The following is a 26,434-nucleotide window of genomic DNA, read 5'->3' as shown; positions in this document are numbered from 1 at the left end:
CCTGGCATCACAACACCAAACTTAAAGCTTGCTTGTCCCTAAGCAAGTACTGAAATATAGGAAGAATGGATGAAAGAACAAGAAGATAATATAGAAGTAGAATTCCTGGTTTATAGGGTTTCATGCATAGCAACTTAGGTTCTTTCCTTTACTAGGTTTCAGGCCTTTATCAAATCCTTGGTCACTCTCTTGATTACATCATTTGAGACTTCTTAATTGTTGATCCTTCCTTCTTGTCTAAGGTTTATTACATACTTCTTTTGGCTAAGTGCTCTGTAAGAGGGCGACTCTTTATGATAAGCTTTCAATCAACACTCCCGAACCAGTTAGTTCAAGGTGCTAGGTGTTAAGACACCCCTAAGGACTTACTCCTTCAAGTCTCTTTCTCTCATACATACACACCACAGGCACATGGTTTGTTATTTTTCTTTCTTGAGACCTTGGTGTCCAGCACCTCTTTGGGTTACTAAGTGTTCTGTAGCAAAGGTCACTCTTGATAGTGGACTTTCAGCTGATAATCCCGGATTAGTTAATCCAAGTTACCAAGTGATGAGGCACCCCTAAGAGCTTATTCATCCAAGCATATCCCTTGCACATGAACACCACAGACACATGCCTCAATCTTAAAACCCTTGGTGCCTAGCATTGTTTCTTGTTGTGTTTCTTTCCTTTTTACTTTTATTGCTCTTTCTCTTTTCTTATTGGGATCTTATTATTTAGTTAGTCTCATAGGATGTGTTTCAAGCATAGGATTCAGGGTAGATAGTTGCCTTCTTTCCTTGTTTGGTGAACTAACTTAGCTTATTAATCATCCTACCACAAACATTCAGAACCTACTTCATGAAATAACTCCACTCTTGTTCTTATCATAGCATTTTCTTTTTGGTTAACTTAAAGGACAAGCATACAAGTAAGAAAGGTGGAAGTGAACACTAGAGACATTAAGCTCAATAAACATAAACTTAAGCAATGAAAAACTTAAATGCAGAATTAAAAATCCTAAGCTACCATGGAAGCATGTTCTATTTCATACATGATTTTCCTTATTTAAAGCTGTGAATTAGATAGAAAAAGGACTCCACCACCTGAAATGATCATGTTCCTTTGTCTTGGGATCCTCCTTGATTGCTTGAGTCCCCATTCCCCTTGCGCTTTCCTATCAGCTTTTTCCAGAAACCAGCATCTTCCATCTTCTTCTTTAATGCTTCCTTTTGCTGTTTCACCTTCCCCTCTTCTTGCTCTATTAAGTCCTTGAGGACTGCCTCATAACTTGGGATGGCAGGGTGCAAGTTATGCATATGCCCAGTCATATAGTTTAACTTGGCCTGAGTGTTTATGCTGAATTCTTCTCGATGCGGTTGCCTTCCTTCATTGAGCACACTAAATTCATTAAATGCTTTCATCTGAGCCATCTGGCGTTGGTTGAGTTCTTGAAGGTGTTTGTCTTAGCTTTCTTGCCTTTCGGACACTTGATTGATGGCTTGGGTGAGCTGGGAGTAATGCTCCTGTTGTAACTCCATTTGCTGTTTCTGCCACTCTCTTTGTTGATCCATCCAACTAGAGAGTAGTTTTTCTTGATGATCCATCCTTTGAGCTTGGACATGTAGTTGCTATTCTTGTCCCTCCATATAGCTACTTACCATATACTCAATGGCTTCCTTGATGTGATACAGATTTATATTGGTTGGATCAAATTGTCCTTCTTGCTAGTGCCATGTTTGTTGGGGTTCTTCTTGGTGAGGTTCTTCTAGGTGGGGATCTTCCTGTGCAGTTCTTTTCCCTATCCGAGGTCTTCTTTGTTGTTGAGCAGGTGTCACATAGTGTATGCGTTGGAATGTGACTAACCTTCCAGGATTGACCCATTGTGGATTATTGTCTTCGAACACCACCTTGGCTTTCATGCATAGTCTCAGGATGGTACTGGGGTACCAAAGTCTAGCGCCCGGATCATTCTTCTCGGCTGAATCCTGGATTCCTTCAGCTATAATTCCATGCATATTGATGCTTCCACCCTTCACTAGGCAATGTACCATGGTGGCTCGAGCTATATTGACCTCAGAATTGTTTGCGGCTGGAAGGATAGACCTCCTCACTAGCTCAAACCATCCCTTGGCTTCTGGGATAAGGTCTCTTCTCCTAATAAACTTCGGCCTCTTGTCCGAGTATCTCTCCCAATCAGATCCAATAACACACATATCACTCACGATTTCTTCAAGTTCATCTTCATTAGGGGCATTATTTATTCTTACTTGATAGCTAAGCTCATCAAAATGTGGTGATTTTAGTTGAAGAGTCCTTGTTATAGCAGTGGGGCTGAAGTCCACCTCTGTTCTTCTTACATAACTTTTGAAGGTAGGGGCCCTAGTGCTGTCTTCTCTAACTGCATTTGCATAGAACTTCTTGATGAGGTTTGCATTTACTTTGTCTCTAGATTGGTGAGCTTTTGCCAACCCCTCTGTGCAATCTTTTCTCTGATTTTAGGGCACTCATCCTCATTGAATTGGAATGTCAACTCTAGCAATATTTTCTTGTTCTTGATCCGTTCATATTGAAGCTCATGGAAGGCAGTTTTAAATCTCCCGGCGTCGAAAGGAGGTTGCTCCATGGGCTCCTTTCCCTTTCGCCTCTTGGAACTTAATGATGCCATGTAAGATGGTTGATGAGTGGTTGCGGTTCACTAGACGTGGCTAGGAGATTGTGTGTGAAACTTTTTGGAAGAGGATGAAGTGTGTGTATCCGAGAAAAGGAAGGGAGAGGAATGAGAGTAAAAAGTGTGTACGGGGAGGTTGTGTGAAGGGGTTTATATAGGAAGATGGCAAATGATTGAAGGGTGTGGATTGATGGTGTTGTTTGATAGTGGACGGTTGGGGTTTGGTATTGAATGAGCAAAAGCATCACCTCTTTTATGAGGGTCTTGGTTTGGTCTCCAAAGCTATCCAACTTCCAATGTTGCATGGCAACACTCCCAAAGATACTCCTCTTGAAGAAAAGTGTGAGATTTTCTTGGTATAGTGGCCGAATCTCCCTTCCTTAATTGTCCTATCAAGTACCATCAATGTCCCTTTTGATTCCCTATACACGAAAAAAAAGAATGCAAATGGTTAATTTGAAATTTTCGGTGGGAAAAACTTAAGGTGTGAACTAGCTAAAAAAATATCTTTTTCTTTTGTTTTTAAATGACTAAATGCTTTCCATGAATGCAAATCAATCAACCACTAAATTTCTCATGCATGCAATGTTGGTACACCAAACTTGTTTGTGATCATATGATGCAACAAGTTTGGGGAATAATTTTACCTCATAAAGTGTGTTCAAGCCCACTTGGTGTGCCTTGAACACCAAACTTATCATGTACTATATGCTTCATGTAAAGGGGTCTTATATTGGTCGTCAAAATTGATTTAAAAATCCATGAAATTTGCCTTATTACTACTATTAGAAATTAAAGGAGAGGGTATAGAACATGGGCTGCCTCCCATGAAGCGCTTTTTTAGCATCATTAGCTTGACGTTTGGTCCTCGTCAAGGTGGCTGATAGTGCTTGAAATCTTCCCCCCTTGCAGTGAACCTATGTCCATTGGCCTTGTTGATAAGCTCCATATGCTCTAGGGACAAGATTTTGTTGATGGTGTACACTGGAGGTAGCTGGGATGGAATAGTAGGGAGGTGAGGTGGTATAGATGGGAAGTATGTAGAGACCACTTCATCTCCTGGCAAAAAATCTTCTGTAGGGATTTTCTTCTTTTTCCATCCCCTTGGGACCTTTTTTTGTGTCCGTTGATGCCAACTTGTTCCTTGTGGTTTCCTTTTTTAGAATGGTTTTGTTGTCTATTTCATGTGATTCTGGTGGGTCTGGTTCCTTTTGGATTACACTTGGCTGTTGCTCCTTCAGATCACATTGGTTGTTAACCATAGGAGTCCTTATGTGTGGTACTTGTGCTTCCTTGTTTGACTCCACCATCAGCTCTTTGTTATCATGGTCTGCTTCTTGTGAGGGGTTGAAAACATTGAAAGTGAGCTGATCATCATGTATTCTCAACACTAGCTCTCCTTGTTCCACATCTATGAGTGCTCTGGCTATGGCTAAGAATGGTCTTCCCAAAATGATGGGGTAAATGGGGTTCTCATCCATTTCCAGGACAACAAAGTCTGTGGGTTCCCAACCTTCACTAGCACATTATCAACCACTCCTATTGCCTGTTTTGAGTTTTGTCAGCCAACTTAACGATTACATATGTGGGTGTTAGCTCATTGATTTGAAGCTTTTTCATGAGGGATAGAGGCATTAAGTTGATGCTCGCTCCCAGGTCACAGAGTCCTTTATCAATCATTGTTTCTCCTATGGCACAGGGAATATGGAAACTCCCTGGATCCTTCCTCTTTGTGTGTGGCCCTGGTTGAATGAGAGCACTGCAATCCCTATTCATCTTTATTGTTTGTCCACCTTTCAAAGAACTCTTTCTGGCTAATAGCTCCTTTATATACTTTATGTAGGAAGGCATTTGCTGGAGGGCTTTAATAAATGGTATATTTACATCAAGAGATGCAAACATGTCGAGGAATCTTGAATACATCCTCCCTGCTACACCACCTTTAAGCCTTTAGGGAAAGGGTGCATATGGGTTAAGTGTCTCCTTCTTCTTCAGCTCTTCTTTGAGTGTGGGTTGAGGTGTATGGCTCTTTTCTTCCTGGTTTCCCTTTTGATTGTCTTGGAGGTGTTTTACTTCATTCATACTCCTCTCATCACTTGTGGTGATCATCTTACATTCTTCCCACCTTACTTTCTTTGTTTCTCCTCTTGGATTCTTCTCCGTGTCACTAGGAAATCCATCGGTGGGTTTGGGAATTTGTTGAGATAGATACCCTACTTGGGACTCTAGTTTCTTGATGTTTTCTCCTTGGTTTTTGATATTGCCTCACATTTCTTCCTTAAACACCTTGTTGTCTTGGACTTCTCTGCATAAATCTTCAAGTAGAGTCTCAATCTTTGAAAGTCTATCCTCTGTTAGTGATGATGGATTGGGATTAGGTGGGTGTTGATAGGCTCTCTGTGAGGTATATTAGTGAGTTGCATTGTTGTTGGACTTGAGGTTGTGGCGTCTCTGGTTTTGACCTTGGTCTTGTTGATTTCTCCAACCAAAGTTGGGGTGATTTCTCCATCCAGAGTTGTAGGTTTTGGAGTATGGGTCATGGATTTGTCTAGGTGAGTTTCCAACATAGTTGGCTTGTTCTCAGTCACCTTCTTCTCCTATATTCACTCCTTCTTGAGTTGGTGATGAAGTGATGACTGCTGCAACTTGGTTTTCCTCCACCTTCTTGGCGAGATCTGCTAGCTGCTTGGTGATCACCTTATTTTGAGCTAGCAATGCATCCATGTGGTTCAGCTCCATTATTCCTCGAGTGTTACTTCTTTCAGAGGCATAGAAGTAGTCATTCTCAGCTACTGTTTCAATGACATCTATGGCTTCTTCAATGGTTTTCTTCTTGTTTAGAGAGCCCCCTGATGAATGATCTACAGCCTTCTTTGACTCATAAGAAAGACCTTCATAGAAAATGTGAAGTTGCACCCATTCATTGAACATATCTGGTGGGCATCTTCTTGTTAAGTCCTTGAACCTCTCCCATGCCTCATAGAGAGTCTCACCATCTTGTTGCCTGAAAGTCTACACCTCAGCTCTCAACCTGTTAATTCTTTGAGGAGGGTAGAATCTTGCCAAAAATTTGTTCACCACAACTTCCCAATTTGTCAAACTCTCCTTTAAAAAGGATTCGAGCCACTTGGATGCCTTGTCCCTGAGTGAAAAAGGGAACAACAGCAGCCTATAGACATCCGGGTGGACTCCATTAGACTTCACAGTGTCACAAATTCTCAGAAAAGTGGTTAGATGTTGATTAGGGTCTTCTTGAGCACTTCCTCCAAATGAGCAGTTGTTCTGAACAAAGGTGATGAACTGGGGTTTTAGTTCAAAGTTGTTGGCATGTATGGTGGGCTTCTGGATGCTACTTCCACAGTTTCCTGGATTTGGATTGATGTAGGAGCCTAGAACTCTCCTTTTCTTGCCCAGCATGATTTGCAGGGCCTTCTCTAGCATGGTTGTGAGCCTCTTCTTCATGATTGTTTTCCAAGTTCTCTTCCATGTTGGGTTCAAAGTACTCTTCCTCTTCCTCAGCACCAACAACTCCTTTCCCTCTTGCTTCCCTCCTTAATCTCCAGAGGGTTCTCTCAGGTTCTGAATCGAAGAAAGTTGAGGTTCCCTCTCTTCTCCCTGTCATACAACTAACAAAACACGCAGCAAGAGATAAAATGAAGAGGTTATTCTTGTTAGAGTGATTGTTAGTGTGAGTGATGCAAATTATCAAACAGTTAGTGTGTTAGTGAGCAGAATTGTAGATAATAACAAAGAAAGAAAGAAAGAAAAAGAGAGGGTATAGAGGATGAGGAAGAAGTTAAACAAAGTGAAAATAAATGACTGAATAAAGTAAACAAACAAAGGAAAAATGCTCAATCTAGTAAGCTTCCAACTTAATCATTGTTGATACAAAATCAATCCCCGGCAATGGCGCCATAAACTTGATGCTTGAAAACTTGTCTCTCAATAAATCTCCCTTCGGCAAGTATACCAATTTTGTCGTCAAGTAAAAACTCACAATAGAGTGAGGTCGAATCCCACAGGGATTGATTGGTCAAGCAACTTTAGTTAGAAGAGTATGCTAGTTGAGCTAAACAGAGTGTAGTTTGAGAATTGCAGAAAATTAAATGACGGAAAAGTAAATAGCAGAAATTAAAGTGCAGAATCTTAAATGGGGATTTGGGGTAATGAGCATGAAAATAAATGACAGAAAATAAAGAGAATAGGTAAGATCAGAAATGGGGGATTTATTGGGCTCAGGAGATGTTGTATTCTCCGGATCAAGTTCATTTTCATCTCTTCCTCAATCAATGCATCTATTGATCTCCTTGGCAATCTTAGGTGATTAGATTCCAATTCCTTGGTAATCCAATCTCTCTAAGCTTGAACAATTACCCAATTCCTTGATTTAATTGCTCATGGAAAGAGATGAAGTATGGTCACTGATTATACCACATGTATTTCCAAATCAAAATGTAGGGAGGATTACATGTCACTATATCCGCCCAGACCCCAATTTGGTCCAACATGAGAAAGCATTTCTAGCATGATCTCCTCATCTCTTTTCCAAGGCTCAGAGGAGAACCAATTATGGAGAGTTTCTTTTCCAAGATAACTAACCAATTGAATTAAGATCGAAAGCTTTCTAGTAAATCAAAAGAGAAGAAAGAAGAAGAGAATGAAAACTATAATTGATCCATCAAATTACAACAGAACTCCCTAACCCAATGAAAGGGGTTTAGTTGTTCATAGATCTAGAAATGGAAAATGGCAGAAAATAATACATCCCAGCTAAAAGTGCAAAAAAGTAAATATACAGAGAGTAGTTCTCCAAAGTGCCAAGCTTTTCTATAGTTCAGAACTACTCCTATATATACTACTCCCCTTGATCTTCTAGTGAGTTCTTCAAGTCTTGGATCTGGGCTTTGGATCTTGAGTTGAAGCAGTTCCAATCTTTAGTGGGCCCAGCTTGCAGAGAAGTATGAATTAGGCATGGGCGTTAGTGAAGTTAACGTTAAGTGACATTGTGGGTTCGAGAACGTTAGTGGCAATCACAATTTTCACTAACGTTCCAACCCCATATAGCCTACGTTAACTCCAACGTTAGTGGCACTAACGTGACCACTAACGTTGCCTTGTAAATCTTCGCTAGCGTTATTGGGACTCACCTTTCCCAACAAGGTTGGCTTATAACCCTTTGTCCCTACGTTAGAGTTCACGTTAGTGTAACTAACGTGGCTCTTAACGTGGTTATGCCTCACCTTCGAGAGCGTTAGTGACACTTACCTTTGTCACTAACACTCAAAGTGCCCCTACTCTCCACGTTAGAGCTCACATTAACTAAGTTAACATGGCCACTAACGTAGTAGTAATGCCATCTTCCAACGTTAGTGACAAAGGTGAGTGTCACTAACGTTGGCTCATCAATCTCAGCTCTACGTTAACTTTCATGTTAGTGGTCTTAACGTGACCACTAACGTGGGCAATGCTAGTTGATCCAACGTTAGTGACAAAGGTGAGTGTCACTAACGTTGGCATTGTTCCTCTCTTCTACGTTAGAGTTCACGTTAATTAAGTTAACGTGACTCTTATCGTGGCTCATTGCCAATTTTTGGAACGTTAGTGGTGTTCACATTTACCACTAACATTGGAGCTTTCTTTTGTCTCCACGTTAACTACCACGTCAACTTAGTTAACATGGTAATTAACGTGGGCTTATGATGGCTTCGCGGGTGTTATTGGTGATCACTTTTCTCCTTAAAGTTGCAAGCTATTTACCATCCCATGTTAGTGGTCACGTTAACTAGATTAACGTGAGTACTAACGTGGTTCTTCCTTGCTTCTTTTGTCTTGAAATCAAGCAAATAAAGTGCATCAAAGCTCTAGCTAAAGTCATGAGATTATGCATCATCAATTTATCATTCAATTCTAGCAAAATCCTCATGAAATCATGTGAAATTCACAATAGTTGCTTGAATCAAGGTGTAAGTGTATTTTCATCCAAAACTTTCCTTATTCACTAAGAAAATGCATGAAACTACCTTAAAACAGTAAAGAAAAGGTCAGGGAAATTGGCCTAGATGCACTGGCATCAATACTAGTCAAAAATTCAGTTCGGAGTAACTTTTACCGTCTGATAAAATAATTAATGGCTAATATTTCTTCTTAAAGAAATAAATTATGAAAGGATGGCTAATATAAATCTTGGTACATAATTTCCTAGATAAAAATTATTTTTGCACTGATTCTGAGGTATTTGGTTACTAGAGTTTTTCTCGACACATGGAAAGCCGTCACTAAAAGTGTTTTCCCGGCGTAAAAAATCTCTAGTGCGAAAAATAAATCAATGGTAAGCTAAGATTTACTATTTGCTAGTCAAATTTGACTTAGAGGAATTAATTACTATCATAAAGTCTTGACATATTAATTACCTTTATTTTTTTTACCATTGATCTTGCCTCACTAACAGTTATTAGGCCGTGGTTCAAGATTTTGTGGAATAAGTTATAAAATAGCTAGAAAAGTTAGTTTACCGAAAATCGGGTTCTTATATTCTATCCTCTTTAAAGAAAAATTTGCCCTCAAAATTTTAGCTATGCACAAGGAATTATAGGGACATTTATGTCATGCTTTATAGTTAAGATCCTTAATTAGCATAACACTTACCTCAACCGAAGGGATCAAACCTAGTGGCACTTGTTAGTAGTCACAATAAAAAAAATTTCCCTGTTGTTGTGCCTAGAAGTGCCTTGGTCCTTTTAGTTTAAGCAGTCTCTTGCTCGGTGTCCTGCTCTGCCACAAAAATACCAAAACATTTGTTCTGAATTGCAAGGTCTGCTGCCATGATTCTTTCTACATCTTGAGCATATTGAGCCTCCTTGAATTTGTGGAAATTATTTTCCTTGCTCCTGTCCCTGGTTATGATTGTTAATACAGCCATTGATATGAATAGCAGGGTTACCATTTTGTTATTGCTGACCATTAACCTTGAAATCTCTACCTCGAGGGGCAGGCAAACTTCGATTAAAGTCTTGTTATATATCTTTCCAACGGCTTGCTCATGCAATTACTAACTTATTGGTATAATCCTCATCCAACTAGCTCTTATTTACCAACTCCATAGAGTTCCTAATATCTATCAGTCCTATTGAAGCCAGCAGTTCCTCCCTAAGACCTCCTTCATACTTAATACACTTTCACTCTTCATATTCCACAAAATTTTCCTAGCAAACTTTCAAAAATCAGCACAAGTCCTCAAACTTTCGGGTGTACTCAGCTACTGTCATGATTCCCTGCCTCAAATGTAGCAATTCTAACTCCTTAGTGGTATGGGCAGACGGAGAAAAAATACTTCTTGTAAAACTTAGTGCTGAAGTCGGACTAAGTGATCTCAGTGCCTCCTTGTCCAAACAATTGGCTCACTCCCTACCACCAATATTATGCATCCCCTTCAGCATGTAAGTGGCGAACTCCACTTATTTTTCTTGAGGAACATGTTGCACCTGCGGAGCCCATTCTGTGGCACGAAACCAATCATCTGCCTCGGTCGAGTTGGTGGTTCCAGAGAATTAGGACGGGTTAACTTTAACGAAAGACGCCATAGTCATCGGCCTATCTTCCTCAAGTACGCCATTTTTCGGTCTGTTTTCATTTCCATGGTCGTGCCCATTACCGTTCTCCAATTGTTGTTCCATTATTTTCACTTCTATGTTAGTTATAGCAACGAAATCATGCACATCTACAGCTATTGCGTTCATAGATTTTAGCAACGCGACCGGGTCAAATGCCGGCTCAGAACACATACTCTCTTGATGGGGGGTTACGCCTGTTTGCAGACATCGAGGTCCTGTTGATACCAAACTGTCAACATTAAAGTGATCAGTCTTAACATATCCAGTTTAAGTGCTAGCATTTCCAAAATGTATGCTCACAGGAAATCATGCAATTATATCATCAGAGATATCCTAGTGGCATGATATAAGAAAAGCAGAGTATGCAGTGAAGTATAGTTAGTCTATTCCCAAGGATCTACTAAGAATGAACTGCTCTGATACCAACTTGTAATGACTCAACTTCTAGTTCATCATGACCAAGGCTAGCAGCTAAGCACTACTATTCAGCTAACCTTAGGGACTCTCAACCAGTGGCGGATCCACGGGGGGACCTAAGGTGGCCATGGTCCCCCCAAATTTTTTTAAAAAAAATAGTAAATAGTAATAATTAATAATATCTGGAAGATTTGGCTACTAATGGATCTACATATTCTCAACGTGGTGATGCTACTTATGCTCTTAAATCTTTATTATCATTTGATTTTGTTTTCATTTTGCATATGATGAAAGAAATCATGGGAATCACTGATAAACTTTGTCAAGCATTGCAACAAAAATCTCAAGACATTTTGAATGCTATGCATCTGGTTTCTAGTACAAAGTCATTGATTCAACAGTTAAGAGATAGTAGTTGGGGAGCACTTTTGGAGAAAGTTAGTTCTTTCTGCAATGATCATGCTATTCAGATACCTGATATGGGTGCTTCTTTTAGTGACATAATTCGGTCTCGTCGTAAAAAGGATGTTGTCACTGTTGAACACCACTATCGTGTTGACATTTTTACTAGCGTGATAGATTTTCAATTGAAAGAGCTAAATAGTAGATTTAGTGAGCAAGCAACCGAGCTCCTCATACTGAGTACATCTCTAGATCCTAAAGATGCTTTCAAGTTATTCAGTGTTTGCAACATATGCAATCTTGTAAAGAATTTCTATTCTTTAGATTTTTCTGAGCAAGAAAAGATTCAATTGGATTATGAGTTACAACATTATGAACTTGATGTGGTTAAAGCTCCAGATTTTCAGAATTTGTCTACTCTTGCTGAATTGTGTCAAAAATTGACAGAGACAGGAAAATCAAATATATATCCTTTAATTGATAGATTAATTCGTCTTGTTTTGACTCTTCCTGTGACAACAGCAACAACTGAACGGGCCTTTTCAGCTATGAAGATTATTAAAACAAGGTTTCGAAACAAGATGGAAGATGAATTTTTAGCAGATTGTATGATTGTATATATTGAAAAGGAAATTGCTTCAAAATTCACTTCAGAGATGATAATTGATGATTTTAGTTCCATGAAGCATCGTCGAGCAAGTTTAAAAATATCAAAATCTTAAAGTATGTAGTTGAACATTGACTTTTATATAATATAATATAATTACTTTTTTGATATATATGCTACAAATCATATTTTGTTAATTTTTTGTTATATTTTATATTTAATTGGCCCCCCTCTTATGAAATTTCTGGTTCCGCCACTGCTCTCAACCTTATATTAAATATATACATATGAGCCTGTAGCACTAGTCGAGATCTCATGATAGATAGATGTAACAGAATAGGTAATAGTTAAACAGATAATATCTATATAAAGCATAGAAAACACAGAACAGAGTAATATCATACATATATGCCCAAAGGGTCATTTAGTACATCATAGTTTACATCAGGTTACATTGTTGCTTATTCATATAAATATTTACAGACTCCATTATTTATATTAACAGTCCCCGACTCACAAGAACCACCCTAGTCTGGGACCCCTTCTAGCTTACGTATATAAATATTTACAAAAGCAACTAGCTCTCTAAAGTCTATACAAAGCGAGGGCAAACACCACTACTACTATTGCTACTATTACTGCTGCTGGGCATGGATATCTTGGTAGCTGAGGAAACACTGTGCTAAAGTAAGGAGAGAGTTATTAGACACACCCGTAATGTTGTTGCTCACATGTCCTAATGTAGAAAACTCAAAGAAGATCACGTTGGTTTTCATCTGCGGGAACGAGAAAAATAAGGGGAAAGAACCTAAGGTTCCCAGCAGGGTACTAAGCAAGAAACTAGGGATTCCGCAGCCGTCTAAGAGTTCGCGCAGTTATGTCGGTAATTCTCATAAACAAGTGCAAGCACAAGCATATAGCAGAATAGTAAACAAGCACAGAACACAAGAAACATAGATAAATCACAATCATAGAGAAATGCAGCAACCAAGTATGATGCATGCCTGGTCCTATGCAAGCCATTAGCTCACACGTAAGTTGACTATCTGCAACCCAACGTCACCCAAGACTAAGCCTGAATATGGTTTTTTAACTGCATACATTCTGCATATGTGCCTAATGGACAAAGCCACATGCATTCTAGCAACTTACAATCGTAGCAGAGCTTGACGCCATAGTATGCTAATAATTAGAGAAATTGGTTTCAACATAAAGTGGGCATCCCCACATCTTATGGTTATGATTCCATCATAGCAGAAACTCCTTCTTTCCAGATAATCTCTTAGCATGATTCTAGTTCTATCGGAGCAGACACTCCTCCTTTTCAGATAATCTGTTAGCACCTTTGGGTTTATAGTTTCATTTTTTCACAGCACTTTTTAATAAACTTTATCTCTAAGGGACTCTTTTGTCCTTCTCTTTTATAAAAGCTTGTGCCCAATCTCTTCTCTTTAAATCTCTCAACCTTTGTCACATTTACTATTCTGCCTTTGGTACTTTTGTATATTTTCAATTTTGTCCTTTTGTACATATTTTTTCTTTTTACCGTTTTCTTTAGACTTTTAGTGACGCTTTTACTACTAATATTATTACTTTACTATTTTAACCTTATATCCTTCCTAACATACTTTTTTTACTCTTTATTAAGTTAATTAACCATTTTTACATTTACTTTATGCCCAAAATTACTATTTTACCCCTAAATGCTCTCGTTTTTTCATTCATTTTATTTAGCGTTAAAACTTTATGAAATTAATTCTAACATTTTTTATGACCAAATTATCCCTAATAATTAGTAATTACTTTCAATTTTATCCCTAGGGACCTAAAATATTATTTCATTCTTTATTAATTCATTACTTGTTTTTGTTATCATCACTTTTTACTATTTTACTTCTAACTTTTATTATAGCTTTTATTTAAGCTCAAAATTTTATTTTTTACAAATTTGACCCAACTAATTTATATAATTATTAATTTATTTTTAATGACACTAAATTCAAAATTTTACTTATTTTCATTTAAATTACATGTTTAACCCTCTTTTTACCCAAAATAACCATAACAACCTTTTTTATTTTACACACATATTCCATAGGATTAAAATCAGTTTTTTATATTATTTCTAACACTCTAACATGTCACTTTTCAAGTCTTTTAGTGGCTGAATTTTCAGGGGTGCAATTTTGCAATTTTGCCCACTTTTAGTAACGCTTATACTTGAAACTTAAACCTCAAGTGTCACAATTAATTTCAGTGGTTTCATACAATTTTTAGAGGCAAATAAGTTTCATATATCACTCAAATAACAAGTAAAAAACAAATAAGTACCCCTAAATTTCACAAAGTGGCTTATATGAATGCCGAATCAAGTAAAAATATATTCTAACTATTCTTAATCCTTACCTCTCATTTAATTCCATCACTAGACCTCTCAAATACCATAAAAATACTCTCTCAGAGGCTGGAGCACGTTTGGGCATGGTGCAATTTTTTTCTTGGCCAAAAACGTCGCAAAAAGTGTTGGAATTTGACCACTTTGAGCTTGAATTTGTGTAGCTTCTTAGGCGTGCTCTAGATGGACTTCAATAGGAGTTTTCTAGATACATAAGAGAGCAAAAATTCACCATAATCACTTCTAGAAAAATAAAAAAGAATAGAGAAGAAACAAGAGCTCACCTTGTTAAATTTTTGATAAAAATGCGAAAATTAGTGAAAACGAGCAAGAAATAGTGTTTGCATGGGTTTGACTCTTGAAGAACACATGAAGAAAAATAGAAGAACTACTGGAAACAAGGATGAAATTCAGAGGTAAGGTGCAACATTTCTCTCTCTCTTTTTCTCTGAAGAATTCAGTCAAAAAAGGTGGTAAAAATGCATAAGAGTGTGTAAAATTTGTGACCAATATTTAATTAAATAAAAATTTAAAGTCTTGATAAATTTATAATGGTAAAAGGGTGAAGAAAAATCATATGAAAAAGGACCTGAGATTGAGAGGGAAGGGGAGTGAGTTTGAGAGAGAATAATCAGCGTCATAATGATTTGTTTATCCGCAGTTAATCCCAATTAGTTACTTGTGACTAAAAATAAAACAAAGAAGAATAAAAGGCTGAGACAATCTTGGCCCAATGGTTGAAAGGAAGGGGTGAGTTACTTAGGTGGTAAATAAGAGGATTCGGGGTCTCTAGGAGTCGTTTGCGAAATACTAATCAGAAATTCGGTTCGAGATAACTTTTATCATCAGGTAAAATAATTAATGGCTAACATTTATTCTTAAAGAAATAAATTATGAATGGATGGCTAATATAAATCTTGGGACATAATTTTTAGGTAAAAAAAAAATTTATCACTGGTTTCGAGGTTTTCGGTTACTAGAGTTTTTTTTTTGTGCGCACCAAATTGTCATTAAAAGTTTTTCCTGACTCAAAAAGTCTCTAATGAGAAAAATAAATCAATGGTAAGCTAATAGTCAATTTTGACTTAGAAGAATTAATTACCCTCATAAAGTCAAGATTAACCTATTAATTACCATTTTCTATTTTTTTGTACCGTTGTGCCTGCCTCACTAATAGTTATTGGGCCGTGGTTCAGGATTTTTCGAAATAAATTACAAAATAGCTAGAAAAGTTAATTTATCAAAAATCAGATTCTTATAATTGTCACGATCGAAAAAGTGGAGACTGAAGTTGCAACATTACAAACGTTGAGGACTCGCTCGTGAATTGGTGCTAGAGGAAGACATTGGTGGTGCTGTGATTCGGATCTTGTTGCACACCGATCTAATCTTCAACACAAATAAACAGAAGGCATCTGTGACACACTTGCTGACGATGGAAGACAGAACAATGATAGTAAAAGAAGGAGGTCTGTTTTGTCATGTCCTACCAATTGTGGCTAAGCTACCACCACTCACGGTAACTATCTTCTCTTGGCATCGCGAATGTGAGACTTGAATGATGAAAAGGCAGGAAGAGACGACGATTACAAAGGCGAGTATGGCTAGAAGAAAAGACGGCTGAGGTACATCGTGGGATGCTGGTTGATGGGTTCTCAGGACAAGATCACCTCCGACCTCTGTGCAGATACTCCTAAGAATGGATGGAGAGAGAGAGAGAGCTCCCTCCTCAAGAGCTGAGTTTTGACTTGTTGGGCCTTTACTTTGTGTATCAAACTCAATTAAAGACAATTCATAGAGATAAACTAATATTTTAGGTTATGATTGATGAATTTTGTTATAAACACTTGATTTCTGGTGGAAATCTTTATTTTTAGGTAGTAGAATTAGATAATTCTAATTAATAATAAAATTTACTATAAACAAAAGATGATAATGAAGTCAAAGAAGTAAAAAATTAAAAATTGTATTATTTTCTCTTCAAAATTCTCTTCTATAAAATTATTGCCTTTCTATTTCTGTCTAATCTAATTAATTTTTTCTATTTTACCTCTTATCTCATTAATTCTCTTCTATTCTATATCCTTTTTCTTTTAACACTATTCTTTATAGTATATAAAATCATGATAACATGCAAGAAATACTAAATTATGTCCCTATCATAAATTTTTTCATAAAACATATAAAAAGTCCCTATCGTAACATGAACTTTTCAATTTAACCTTTAACCAGACATGGTTATTAGTTCCTTTTCGATTGTTCTAAGTTCTATCAAATCTACTCATGTTGTTGATATATTCCTTTTTTTTGTTCTTACTTTATTTCTAACCTTATATATCTGTTTAAAAATATTTCTCAAATTCATAACACACGTACAACTTGCCACAAAAGGCTTTTTATACATTCTACGAAATTCTTATGAATACTAATGTTGTTACTTGTTAGTGATTTCATTTCTTTTAGATCTTGCTTTAATTCCCCGTCTTATTTTAGTTCTATTAAGTTTCCTTTCTTTTTTACTATTTTCACTTAAAACAATGGCCAGGGAATAAACATTTGTTGCAGATATATCCCGTAAAGTTACACAAATTTCCTCAACTTAAATTTTGTTTTTGGAATTAACACTAAATAAGGTTGTTTCTTTTCGCTAACGAGTTTATTATTTGATTTGAAATAGCATATCAACTATTTTTTAGCTCGATTAGCTGTAAGAACCACAAATCTTATGTGTTTGTATTTGTTACTTTAAAAATTATTTATTTGTATTTGTCAGTTTTAAAATAAAATTTTTACCAAATTAGATTTTAGAAGCGAAATTAAAGTTTCCAAAATTAAAAAAAATTGTCACAAGTCCAAAGCAAAATTAAAAGCTTATTATCGGGTCGTTTTTTAAAAAAACGTATTATAATTGACTATGGAATTGAGTGTTTTCGTGGTAAGCCAAAATATTAAATAAGTAATAAAGCAAAATAACAATTAAGAAAATTAAATATGACAAGTAAACTAAAAGTACTATAAGCAATTAGAAAGAAGAAATGATCAAATTTAACTAATGAAAAAGGTTAACTAAGAAAATTGTCCTAATTAGTCAACCTACAATAATGAGAAATATTAGTTAGAGTTAATTATCTTGGTCTACAAAGTTTCAATCAATGAATTAATCTTTATATTATTCAAGTTATTTAACCAACCAAGTAGTTTTGACCTAATTCATTTTTACGCTACCTCTAATAAATTTTTGACTTAACGCGCGAATATATATAACTGTATTTTTCATGCGGATTTCGCTTTTTTTTTTCTTTTCTCAGCGTTTTCTGCATCTCTACGTTCTGTTCCATCTCTACATTCTTTGCATTTTTCTTCTTTCTCTATATTCTCTTCGTTCTTTGCGTTCTACTCTTCGTTCAAGTTCAATGCTCTTTTGTTTAATTTGAAGATTTGGATTAAAATTTTTGAAATAAAGCTGTGAAATCAGATTTAAATTGGTATTTCGTTGTCGAAGATAATGAATGATTCAAGTTTAGACTGTCAATTGAATCAGAGCGAAGTGGATTATTGTTTTGAATTGAATCAAGTGGCTGAAGTGTGGTTTGATTCTAGTTAATATAGTTCGTTAATAGTTTATGATTCTGTAGGTGAATAATATTTTTGTTTGTGAAAATTAATGTTCATGGTTTATAATTTGAATTGAATGTAATGTAAAAGTTCTGAATCTAAATTATTAGTGTGATGAATTTGTTCTGTTATTATTTCAGTGTATTTCGATTATAAATTAGTATATTTTGAAAATGCTTTCGATTTATTTTTAAGTTCAGACTTTCAATTGAACTATGGTGAAGTGTATTATTATTTTGAATTGAATCAAGTGGTGAGGTGTGGTTTAAATTTAGTTGGTGTGGTTTAAATTTAGTTAATGTAGTTTGTTAGTAGTTTATGATTCTATAGTTGAATCATTTTGTTTTTATTTGTGAAAATTGGTGTTTATGATTCTGTAGTTGAATTATTTTGTTTTTATTCTCCGTCATCGGAAGTCCAATCCCGTAGTGGCAAGGTCTCCTGTTCGTCACCAGGAGATACATTTCTAACACAAAAATCCCACTCATTAGCCATCTTATCCCTTGCTGATTCTGTTCTTCAGTATTGAAACTCTATATCCACCAACTCCATAGTTATGGACGTCGTTCTCCTCTGAAACTCCCATCTTGATTTTTTTTATTCAGATTAATTATTATATATATGATCTCAGTTGCAGTTAGAACACAACAAAAATAGAAAAAATCACAAACGAGAAGGCCTACTTGAACTGACGTAACGACAGAGGAGAGAAGTAGGAAAAGAGAGCGATGCTTCCTTGGCCAGAACACCAATGAGCTCTGTTGATTGGGTCATGAAACCCAGCTCTTAGCTCAGCCTTCTTCCTCGATGCGTGAGTGGAAAAAGGAGAAGGCGACTGAGAGAGCGATGGAACAATGAGAATCGCGTGCAGAGATGGCTTTGACCAACGATAGTGGAGGTGACGAGACTACTGTACACGGCAGCGAGGCTTCTCTATCAGCAGGAGGTGCGAGAAGAAGAACGAATGAGAATGCTTGCTCAGGAGATGAAGAGTGCAAAGCGATGTCGTTTACTATGCTGTGCTGTCACTTTATGTTCTATGTTAACGACAACGTCAAAAAACAAACAGAAGAACGAACGTGATTCAAAAAAAACATTCAGGAACGAATTTGATTAATTTATTTTTTCAGAAACAAAAATGAATATCGAAATATCTTTAAAAAACGATTTTGACTATTAACCCTTTAAAAATACTATTCTTTCCCTCTTATAAGTTTTTGGGTAATTACTTTTCTTTTTTATATATATATAGTGTTACTTTTTCTACTTAATTGATTTGTAAACTTTTTTAACATAAACAATCCCAAAATTTCAACCACTCAACAAACAAAAAAAAAGTCTAAAAACTTTATCACCAACCACAATTATACCCCAAATTAATATTAACAACCCAATTTAACGGATCAATAAGACAATAACCCACCAAAATTAAATAAAGTTCAACTCAATTTATATTATGTTACACGATAGATTGATTCATAGCAACTAATCATGTTTTAGATTATATTCCCCTGAAACCAACTAGCATATGCGGTGTGCATGGGCTAACTTAGGCTCGATTTTGTTAAATCTAAACTCAATTCTAAACTAACTCAAAAAAATTCAAGTTAAGACATATAATTGGTATAAATAATTTTGTTGATCTTATCCAATAAATTAACAAAATATGACCCTTAAAAGTTAATTTTAATAAATATTATATATATATATATGATAAATAATTTTAAACGTAAAATAATGTTACGTAATAAAAAATACTAATTAAAGTATAAAAGTACAAGATTTTATTTCTAATTTCATCATAAAAAAAGATATGCTTTACTTATATAAAAGAACAGGTTAAGTTGAATAGTTGACTTAAAACACAACTTAAATTCAATTCGAAAATAGTATTGAACAAAAATGATTTCAATTTATAATGAAAATTTTAGGTCAGGCCAGAATTTATACACCTTAACAACGGGCTTTAGTTGGAGGACCATGTCTTCTAAAATATTTTATAAAAATATTAGTAAAATATTGCAAAGGGAAAAAGTAGTACAATTGATTGAAACTGGATTGTATTTGGGCTGGGACGTGAGGTCCAAACTCGTTTCGAGGGCCACGTCCGACTTGTATAGAAGTCGAGTTGCCACCGTCCGAGTTCTTCGTGAGGAGGTGGGAGTGGTACCTGCAAGAGATTTCGATGCCTAAGTTAGCAAAAGTTTTAGGCAGGTTTTTAGTAGATTGGGTTTTATGGAGGTTTGCATTGGCGAGTATCATTGTGATCACAACGGTATTATCGTGACCAGGCGTCATGCCTTGAGCGTCTTCTTTGGTGAATGAAATTGTAGGCAAATCAGGAACGTTGCGGTCTCCACCAACTTGGTAGACTTCCTTGAGATGCCTTTTATGCGAAGACTTAGTTACTCACCTTCCTGCAAATCCTCTATTTATCATGTGTATGTGCTTATCAGGGATTTGCGGTGGCTAATCTCATCGACCTCCGTCTTCATCACCTTTTTTCCTTCTTTCTGGATCGTTTGTCCTTTCGCAAGGTACCTCTTTAATCGATCTTCTTTGGCCAGTTTCTCTATCACATTTTTCAGATCATAGCAATAATTGGTAGAATGTCAATATAATTTGTGATACTCACAATATTCCGTCCGACTTTCGACTTTCTTGTGCTTGATAGGGCAAGGAGGTGAAAGTTTTTCAGTGTGGCAGGTCTCTCTATAGACATCAACAAGAAAAACTCAGAGGGCGTGTAGTTGTGGTATCTTCGAGATTTCTCCGAGTTGTACTCCTTCTTTTTCTTTGTCTCTTTTTTTCTTATCCCGAGCTTGGTAGGGAGGGTTTGACTTTGGGACTGATTTTTTAGGTCGAAAGTTCTCTTTCATGTTGATATACTTCTCTGTCTGCTCTTGCACTTCATACAGAAAAGTCGGGTGCCGTTTGGATATAAATTGGGAGAACGGCCCTTCTCTAAAAGCCATTAACCAACCTCATTATCATTGCTTCAGGAGGTAAGTGTTGTATTTTCAAGCAAACTTTATTGAATATTTCTATATATTCTTGGAGTATTTCTCCGACCTCTTGTTTAACCCCAAGTAGACTTTGAACATATTTGACTTTATTCTTCTGAATTGAAAATTGGGTAAGAAACTTCCTTGCCATGTCATTAAAACAAGTCACTGACTTAGGCGATAAGTTATCAAACCATTTCATCACTGCCTTGGTCAGTGTTGTCGGGAAAGCCTTATAGCGAGTTACATCGGACGCATCAGCCAAGTACATTCAACTTTTGAAGTTGCTAAGGTTGTGTCTGGAGTCGGTAGTTCCGTTGTAAAGATCTATGTGCGGGGGCTTTTGAAGTTTTTAGGGACTCTAGTTCGCATGATTTCCTCAACAAACGAATCTTCTCCTTCAAGAGGAATTTTCTCCCAATTAGCCTGATTGGTCTGACTTCTAAGGTTGGCCTCTAGTCTCGAGAGCTTTTTCTCTAACTCTCTTCATCGTCATACCTCTTTTCATAATTCTTTTTTTGCTTCTTGTTGTCGTTCGCCCTCTTGTTCGAGTTGTTCTAACCGACCACATGTCCGAGTTTAAGTCCCAATATCTTTGTGGGATGAGGGGTTCTTCATCTTTAGGGGGGTAGATCTCTGAGTAAATCCACCGTGGTAGCGGGATCCTTGATGTACCTTCCCCGTGGGTAGTGTTTGTTCTTTCCCGTGGTAGAGGTAATGCAAGTGCTCGATCATCATTGCGAGGCTCTGGTTCCGATTCGAATGCTGTATGACCGTTCTCAAATTGATTGTTCGCTATGCGTAGGTGTAGACTTCTAGGTTTCCAGCAACAACGCCAATGTTCTAGTGGTAACTTGAAACTGTATTGTATTTGGACCGGGACGTGAGGTCCAGATTCCTTCTAAGGGCCGTGTCCGACTAGTATAAATGCCGAATTGTCGCCATCCGAGTTCCTCATGAGGAGGTGGGGGCTGATACCTACAAGAGACTCAGATGCCTAATTGAGCAAAGGTTTTTGGTAGATTTTTAGTAGATTGAGTTCTGAATATACTTGAGAGTATCAGTATATTTATAGTAGAACGTTGAATCACCTTTTAGAGTAGTTCCACATTTATTGGTGGATAACTGTTTCCCTTCTCTAATGAAGTTGATGATAACTTCCATCTAGAAAGGTGAAAGATATCTTAGAAGTTAGTTAATCTTTCAGATAATTAGGGCTGAGCTACTGTTGTCGTGCCCGACCTCATAGAGGTCCAGTAGGTAGATGAGGCCACCTTTTTGGGTGGACTTTTATTCTTATTGGGGCTAACTTTATGTTTTTTGGTCAGGGTATAACAAGTTCTGTCCTCAATTTCTCCATACACTCAATATTTTTCTTTTAAATATTTCAAACATAACATCTTAGTATCATTCAGTTTCTCCATAAACTCAATACCTTTTTTTTAAAATTTCAAACATAACATCTTAGTATTATATTATATTTTGTTGGTTCCTTGATTTTTTTTTTGTTTTTGCATGAAAAGGACATGCAAATATTTAATAAGTATTATAAATTTTAATATTTATTATTTTAACTATAACTTTTTTTTACATATTTTACAATTTATATATTATAATTTTTTATAATTACAATGATAAAAAAATTAAGAAATTGATCAATTTTTAAGACAAGTAACTTAAATAAAATGATTGAAAAATAAATTTATCAAATTATAACTTTCTAAAACTGCATATTTGTTTGTAATATTTCTATAACTATGTAAACCGCTAGAGGCATCAACAAAATTATTATAGGTTGTAACGGTTTTTGAAGGATGTGCAACATACATAAAACGCTGTTGGCTGTAGCGATTTAGGTACAAATAGGAGGTAGGTAAAAATTGCTGGAGGCTATCGCGGTTTATGTGAATGTTGGCTATAAGACCGCAAAAGCCAACCGCGAATCCTTCATTTGGTGTGAAAAGGGCATTTGGTTAGAGAGAGAGAATTCTTGAGAGAAGGAAGAGGTGGCTGAAAGAGAATTTAAATTTTTTAGAGTGTATATATTCAAGTGGGACCATGGTAGATGAATATCAATGTTACCCATGTTGTTGAAGACATCATTGAAGAGGTTAGTTTGTTTTTTTTTTTAGTATTGAAGTTTGGAATATAAAATCTAATATTTAGAGTATAGAAATTAGAATATATAATTTAAGATTTATAGATTAGTATTTAAAATTTAAAATTTAAATTTTAAAATTTATGATTTTAAATTTTAAATGGAGACAAAAATTAAAAAAAAATTGACACATTTATTACTTGTTCTAAAATGCGTTAATATTCATTCTATTTTTGTATTTAGACAGTCATATATATTAAATATTTAATTAACGTATATATTGAATCGAATTAGTACATTTGTAGTAAAAATTTTAATTATTATATAATTTTTATGTTAAAATTTTTTTCACCAAAGTTTTCTTCGAACTCTGTCGTTCCACCTAACTGCTACAATGAAATAAACAAAATGTTTATTGGTCAATCCGATTATAATAGGTACGAATCATCATTAAGTGAAAAAAGTTTAGATTCTCAATTTTTTTTTATCGAAGAGATAAAGTGTGATATTTTGTTATATATTTTATAGAATAAATAATTACCTTTGTCTTTTAAAGATTATTGGTTTTTAAATTAGTTGTTAAAAGATTTTTTTAGTTAAATTCATCTTTTAAAAAATTTAAATTAATTGTATTAATTCTTTTATTTTTTTTATTATTGACGTTAAAATTTATTTATGTGGCATGTTAAATAATTTATTATTAAATCAAATCAAAACTTAATTGAGAGAAAAACTTAAAATATTGAAATTCTTTAATTTAAAAATAATTTTATCTTATTTCATAAATTTATTGTGCTAACTGCTAATTATGACTATTAAATGTATGTTATAATATCATTTAACGGTTATTTTGATGTTGTTAGCAATCAATTTTAAAAGAATTAAAATAACTAAGTTAAAGTCTTATAAATTTGATTAAAAAATATTTTAAAACAAATTTAGAAGGTGAGTGATTTTTCGAAAATTAATCCCACTAATTATTCATATTTTATAAGTGGGATAAAAAAAATTAAAAAATTAAAAATTATTTAATCAGAGCCATTATTCTCATCAAATCTTAGACATAGATATCTCAATCAGCAGTTAATATCTCATTCAACGGCAAACAGCTCAAAGTCGTAACTTACACTCAAGAACACACCAGAAAACCCCACACTGATTCTCGCAAGATAGAGGAGTCAATGAGCCATATCAACGAAGTCGACGTGGAAGTAAGTCCGCAACTGGATTTAGAAGCAGTGATATCGTGACACGTGTACGGTAAATATCTCACACCCTCAAGTCTCGCCCCTCAATCGCTCTATAAATTCCAGTCGAGGCTTCGCCTTCAAACCCATTCTAGCGAGATTTGATCATCGTTCTAGTTATTTGTTTTGTTGCAACTTTCGCTGGTGTTTCCGATTCTTAAACTGAAAATGTCGTCTTGCTGTGGAGGAAACTGTGGGTGCGGAAGCGGCTGCAAGTGCGGCAACGGCTGTGGAGGGTAAGATATTCGTAGCATTAATTTTTTTTCTTCTTCTTTTCTTTTCTATAAAAATGGGAATTCTCGTGGAATTTTTGTTCTAGGGTGTTTCGGCTGATATTTTTGGGTACTTTTTCGTTTTTTGGCTGAATTGTTTGTAAAATTGGTTGACACTTTGGTTTTGGCTCTGAGTTTCTGAACAGGAACACCTGAACGTTTGTTTGATTTTGACGGAAATGCTGTTTTATTTATGTCTCTCTTTGTAAAAGCATGATGTTTGGTGTGAAGGGTGAATTTTGTTGGCTGCATCAACGTTTGGTTGTCATAGATATTTGTGTTTGTCCCCTTCCTTTCTTAATTTGCGCTCTCGCTCTCTCTTTGGCTGAATGAGATGAGAAACCGATGTTTTGTTGTTATTTCGTCAGATCCTGATTGCTTTCAGCTCTGTCCTGCTTTAAAAATCCCTGAAGCCCGCCCAGAGGGATTTGTGAGCTTCAATTTCATGTTTAAAAATGAAGTAAATTATTTGATGAGTAAATTGGGGTCTATTTCACACACTACAAAGCATCTTCTTCCCTGGCTTTATTTCTAAAATCTCAGCTTACAGGAATTCACCCATTAAGTAGCGTACCGCGAATAATTCGTGCATACTACCAATTCATCAGCGTAGCGGAAAGTCGTATTTATATTTTCCACTTTTACATATGGTCGTACTGTGTATCGTTCGTGTACCGGAGCGAATTGCATGCCATGTAACTGTGACAAGAACAGCGGAAGTAATTTTATTTTTATTCACATGATGTTTGCATGTGCAGCTGCAAGATGTACCCAGATTTGAGCTACACCGAGAGCAGCAGCACAACAGAGTCATTGGTGATGGGAGTAGCACCTGCCAAGGCCCAATTCGAGGGTGCTGAAATGGGTGTTCCAGCTGAGAACGATGCCTGTAAGTGTGGGCCAAACTGCAGCTGCAACCCATGCACCTGCAAGTGAAGAGCCCACACGCTCACACGCACAGCAGAAGCAGAGATCCTTTTAGTTAAATAATAATAATAATAATAATAATCATAATAATGATATCTAGTAGTGTTATTATGTGTATGTGTTACTGGTTTTGTGTACACTCTTCTGGTGGAGTGTTTAAAGAAAAAACACTCCCCGTTTTGGAGTGCTTAGAATAAAGTGGCCTGTGTCTTGCTGCATCCTTGAACTTTAGCTTGGGTGTATCTAGCCATGGGTGCTTTGTTTCTTTGTTGCTTTCTTTGCTTTCTGTATAAACTTCAGCTAATCCTGAATCGTCCATCTCTGCTGGTTAATGAAATGATATTAAAGAATTATCGGAAGAAGCTTGTTTTGGTGTATTTTATTTTTCTTTATTTTATCTTTTTAAATTCGGTTTTCTTATATGGGTTGAACTTGTTCTCTTATTTTAGAGCATAAGATTCTAACAATTTCTTATTTTTCTTTATGTTTCGGGTGGTATTGAATTGATTTAATTTCCAAAAACAAAAAAGATTTTGTGGGAGAGTATTTACTCTTTTATCTATTTTATTTTAGATATATATGGGTTTGTTTGGGTGAGTTTTTAAGAAAAGATTTTTTTTCGAGTTATCTTTTTTTAAAAGATCTTATAGAGAAGTAAAAGTAATTTTATGTTTGGATATCTCATATAAAAAGGTAATATAAAAATACTTTTTTGTTTATTTATTACATGAAAAATATTTTTTTTTAAGGAAAAAATATCTTTTAAAAAAAATGTAAATTACAGCTTCTCAAAAAAAGATCTTTTTTTGATTTTACTAGTGCTTTTACTTTTACTATTAGAAATTTGTCAAACACGTTAAAAAATAAAAAAAGATCTTTTTTCATTGAAAAAAAATCTTTTTTTAACAAAATAATGGTGCCCAAATATGCAGATAGTATACTAATATAGACTTATCTTTTGACTCCTAAGAAAATAAATCGTTCTTATTTGGGCATCGTTCTTGTCAAAAGCATATTAGGAATTTACAGTTGATCGTCGTTGCCTTCCTTCTTGATTGATGGATGGGTATACAATTCCCAAGTTATGTATATTTGTATTAACAAAAATGTTATTTGAATATCAAAATAAATTATTAATATAAAATATATATTAAAAATAATATTAAATAACATATATATTTATATAAAT

The 26,434-nt window shown here is 35.5% G+C and overlaps 1 protein-coding gene and 1 non-coding gene across 2 annotated transcripts; both read left to right on the top strand.

Annotated features, from left to right (window-relative positions):
* Window positions 1-5,576: 5,576 nt before the first annotated feature.
* Window positions 5,577-5,683, top strand: LOC127746922 (small nucleolar RNA R71). The gene has a single exon (XR_008008727.1). It is a non-coding gene; the product is annotated as a small nucleolar RNA R71 (small nucleolar RNA).
* Window positions 5,684-24,119: 18,436 nt separating this feature from the next.
* On the top strand, window positions 24,120-25,607 carry LOC107484745 (metallothionein-like protein 2). Its single transcript, XM_016105285.3, has 2 exons — window positions 24,120-24,282; window positions 25,077-25,607. Exons 1-2 carry the CDS (start codon window positions 24,215-24,217, stop codon window positions 25,252-25,254), a joined length of 246 nt encoding a protein of 81 aa, XP_015960771.1. The 5' UTR covers window positions 24,120-24,214; the 3' UTR covers window positions 25,255-25,607.
* Window positions 25,608-26,434: the final 827 nt, after the last annotated feature.

This window comes from Arachis duranensis, chromosome 4 (genome assembly GCF_000817695.3).
Source record: "Arachis duranensis cultivar V14167 chromosome 4, aradu.V14167.gnm2.J7QH, whole genome shotgun sequence".
Classification (NCBI taxonomy): Eukaryota; Viridiplantae; Streptophyta; class Magnoliopsida; order Fabales; family Fabaceae; genus Arachis; species Arachis duranensis.
Note: the sequence above shows the minus strand (reverse complement) of the source record. Positions and strands in the feature narration are given on the sequence as shown.

What these genes read in the sequence shown, in the direction of transcription:
- LOC107484745 (XM_016105285.3), top strand. Translation starts at nt 24,215, where the DNA reads ATGTCGTCTTGCTGTGGAGGAAACTGTGGGTGCGGAAGCGGCTGCAAG. An exon ending in TGCGGCAACGGCTGTGGAGG is followed by an intron (nt 24,283 to 25,076) that starts GTAAGATATTCG and finishes TTGCATGTGCAG; the next exon opens with CTGCAAGATGTACCCAGATT.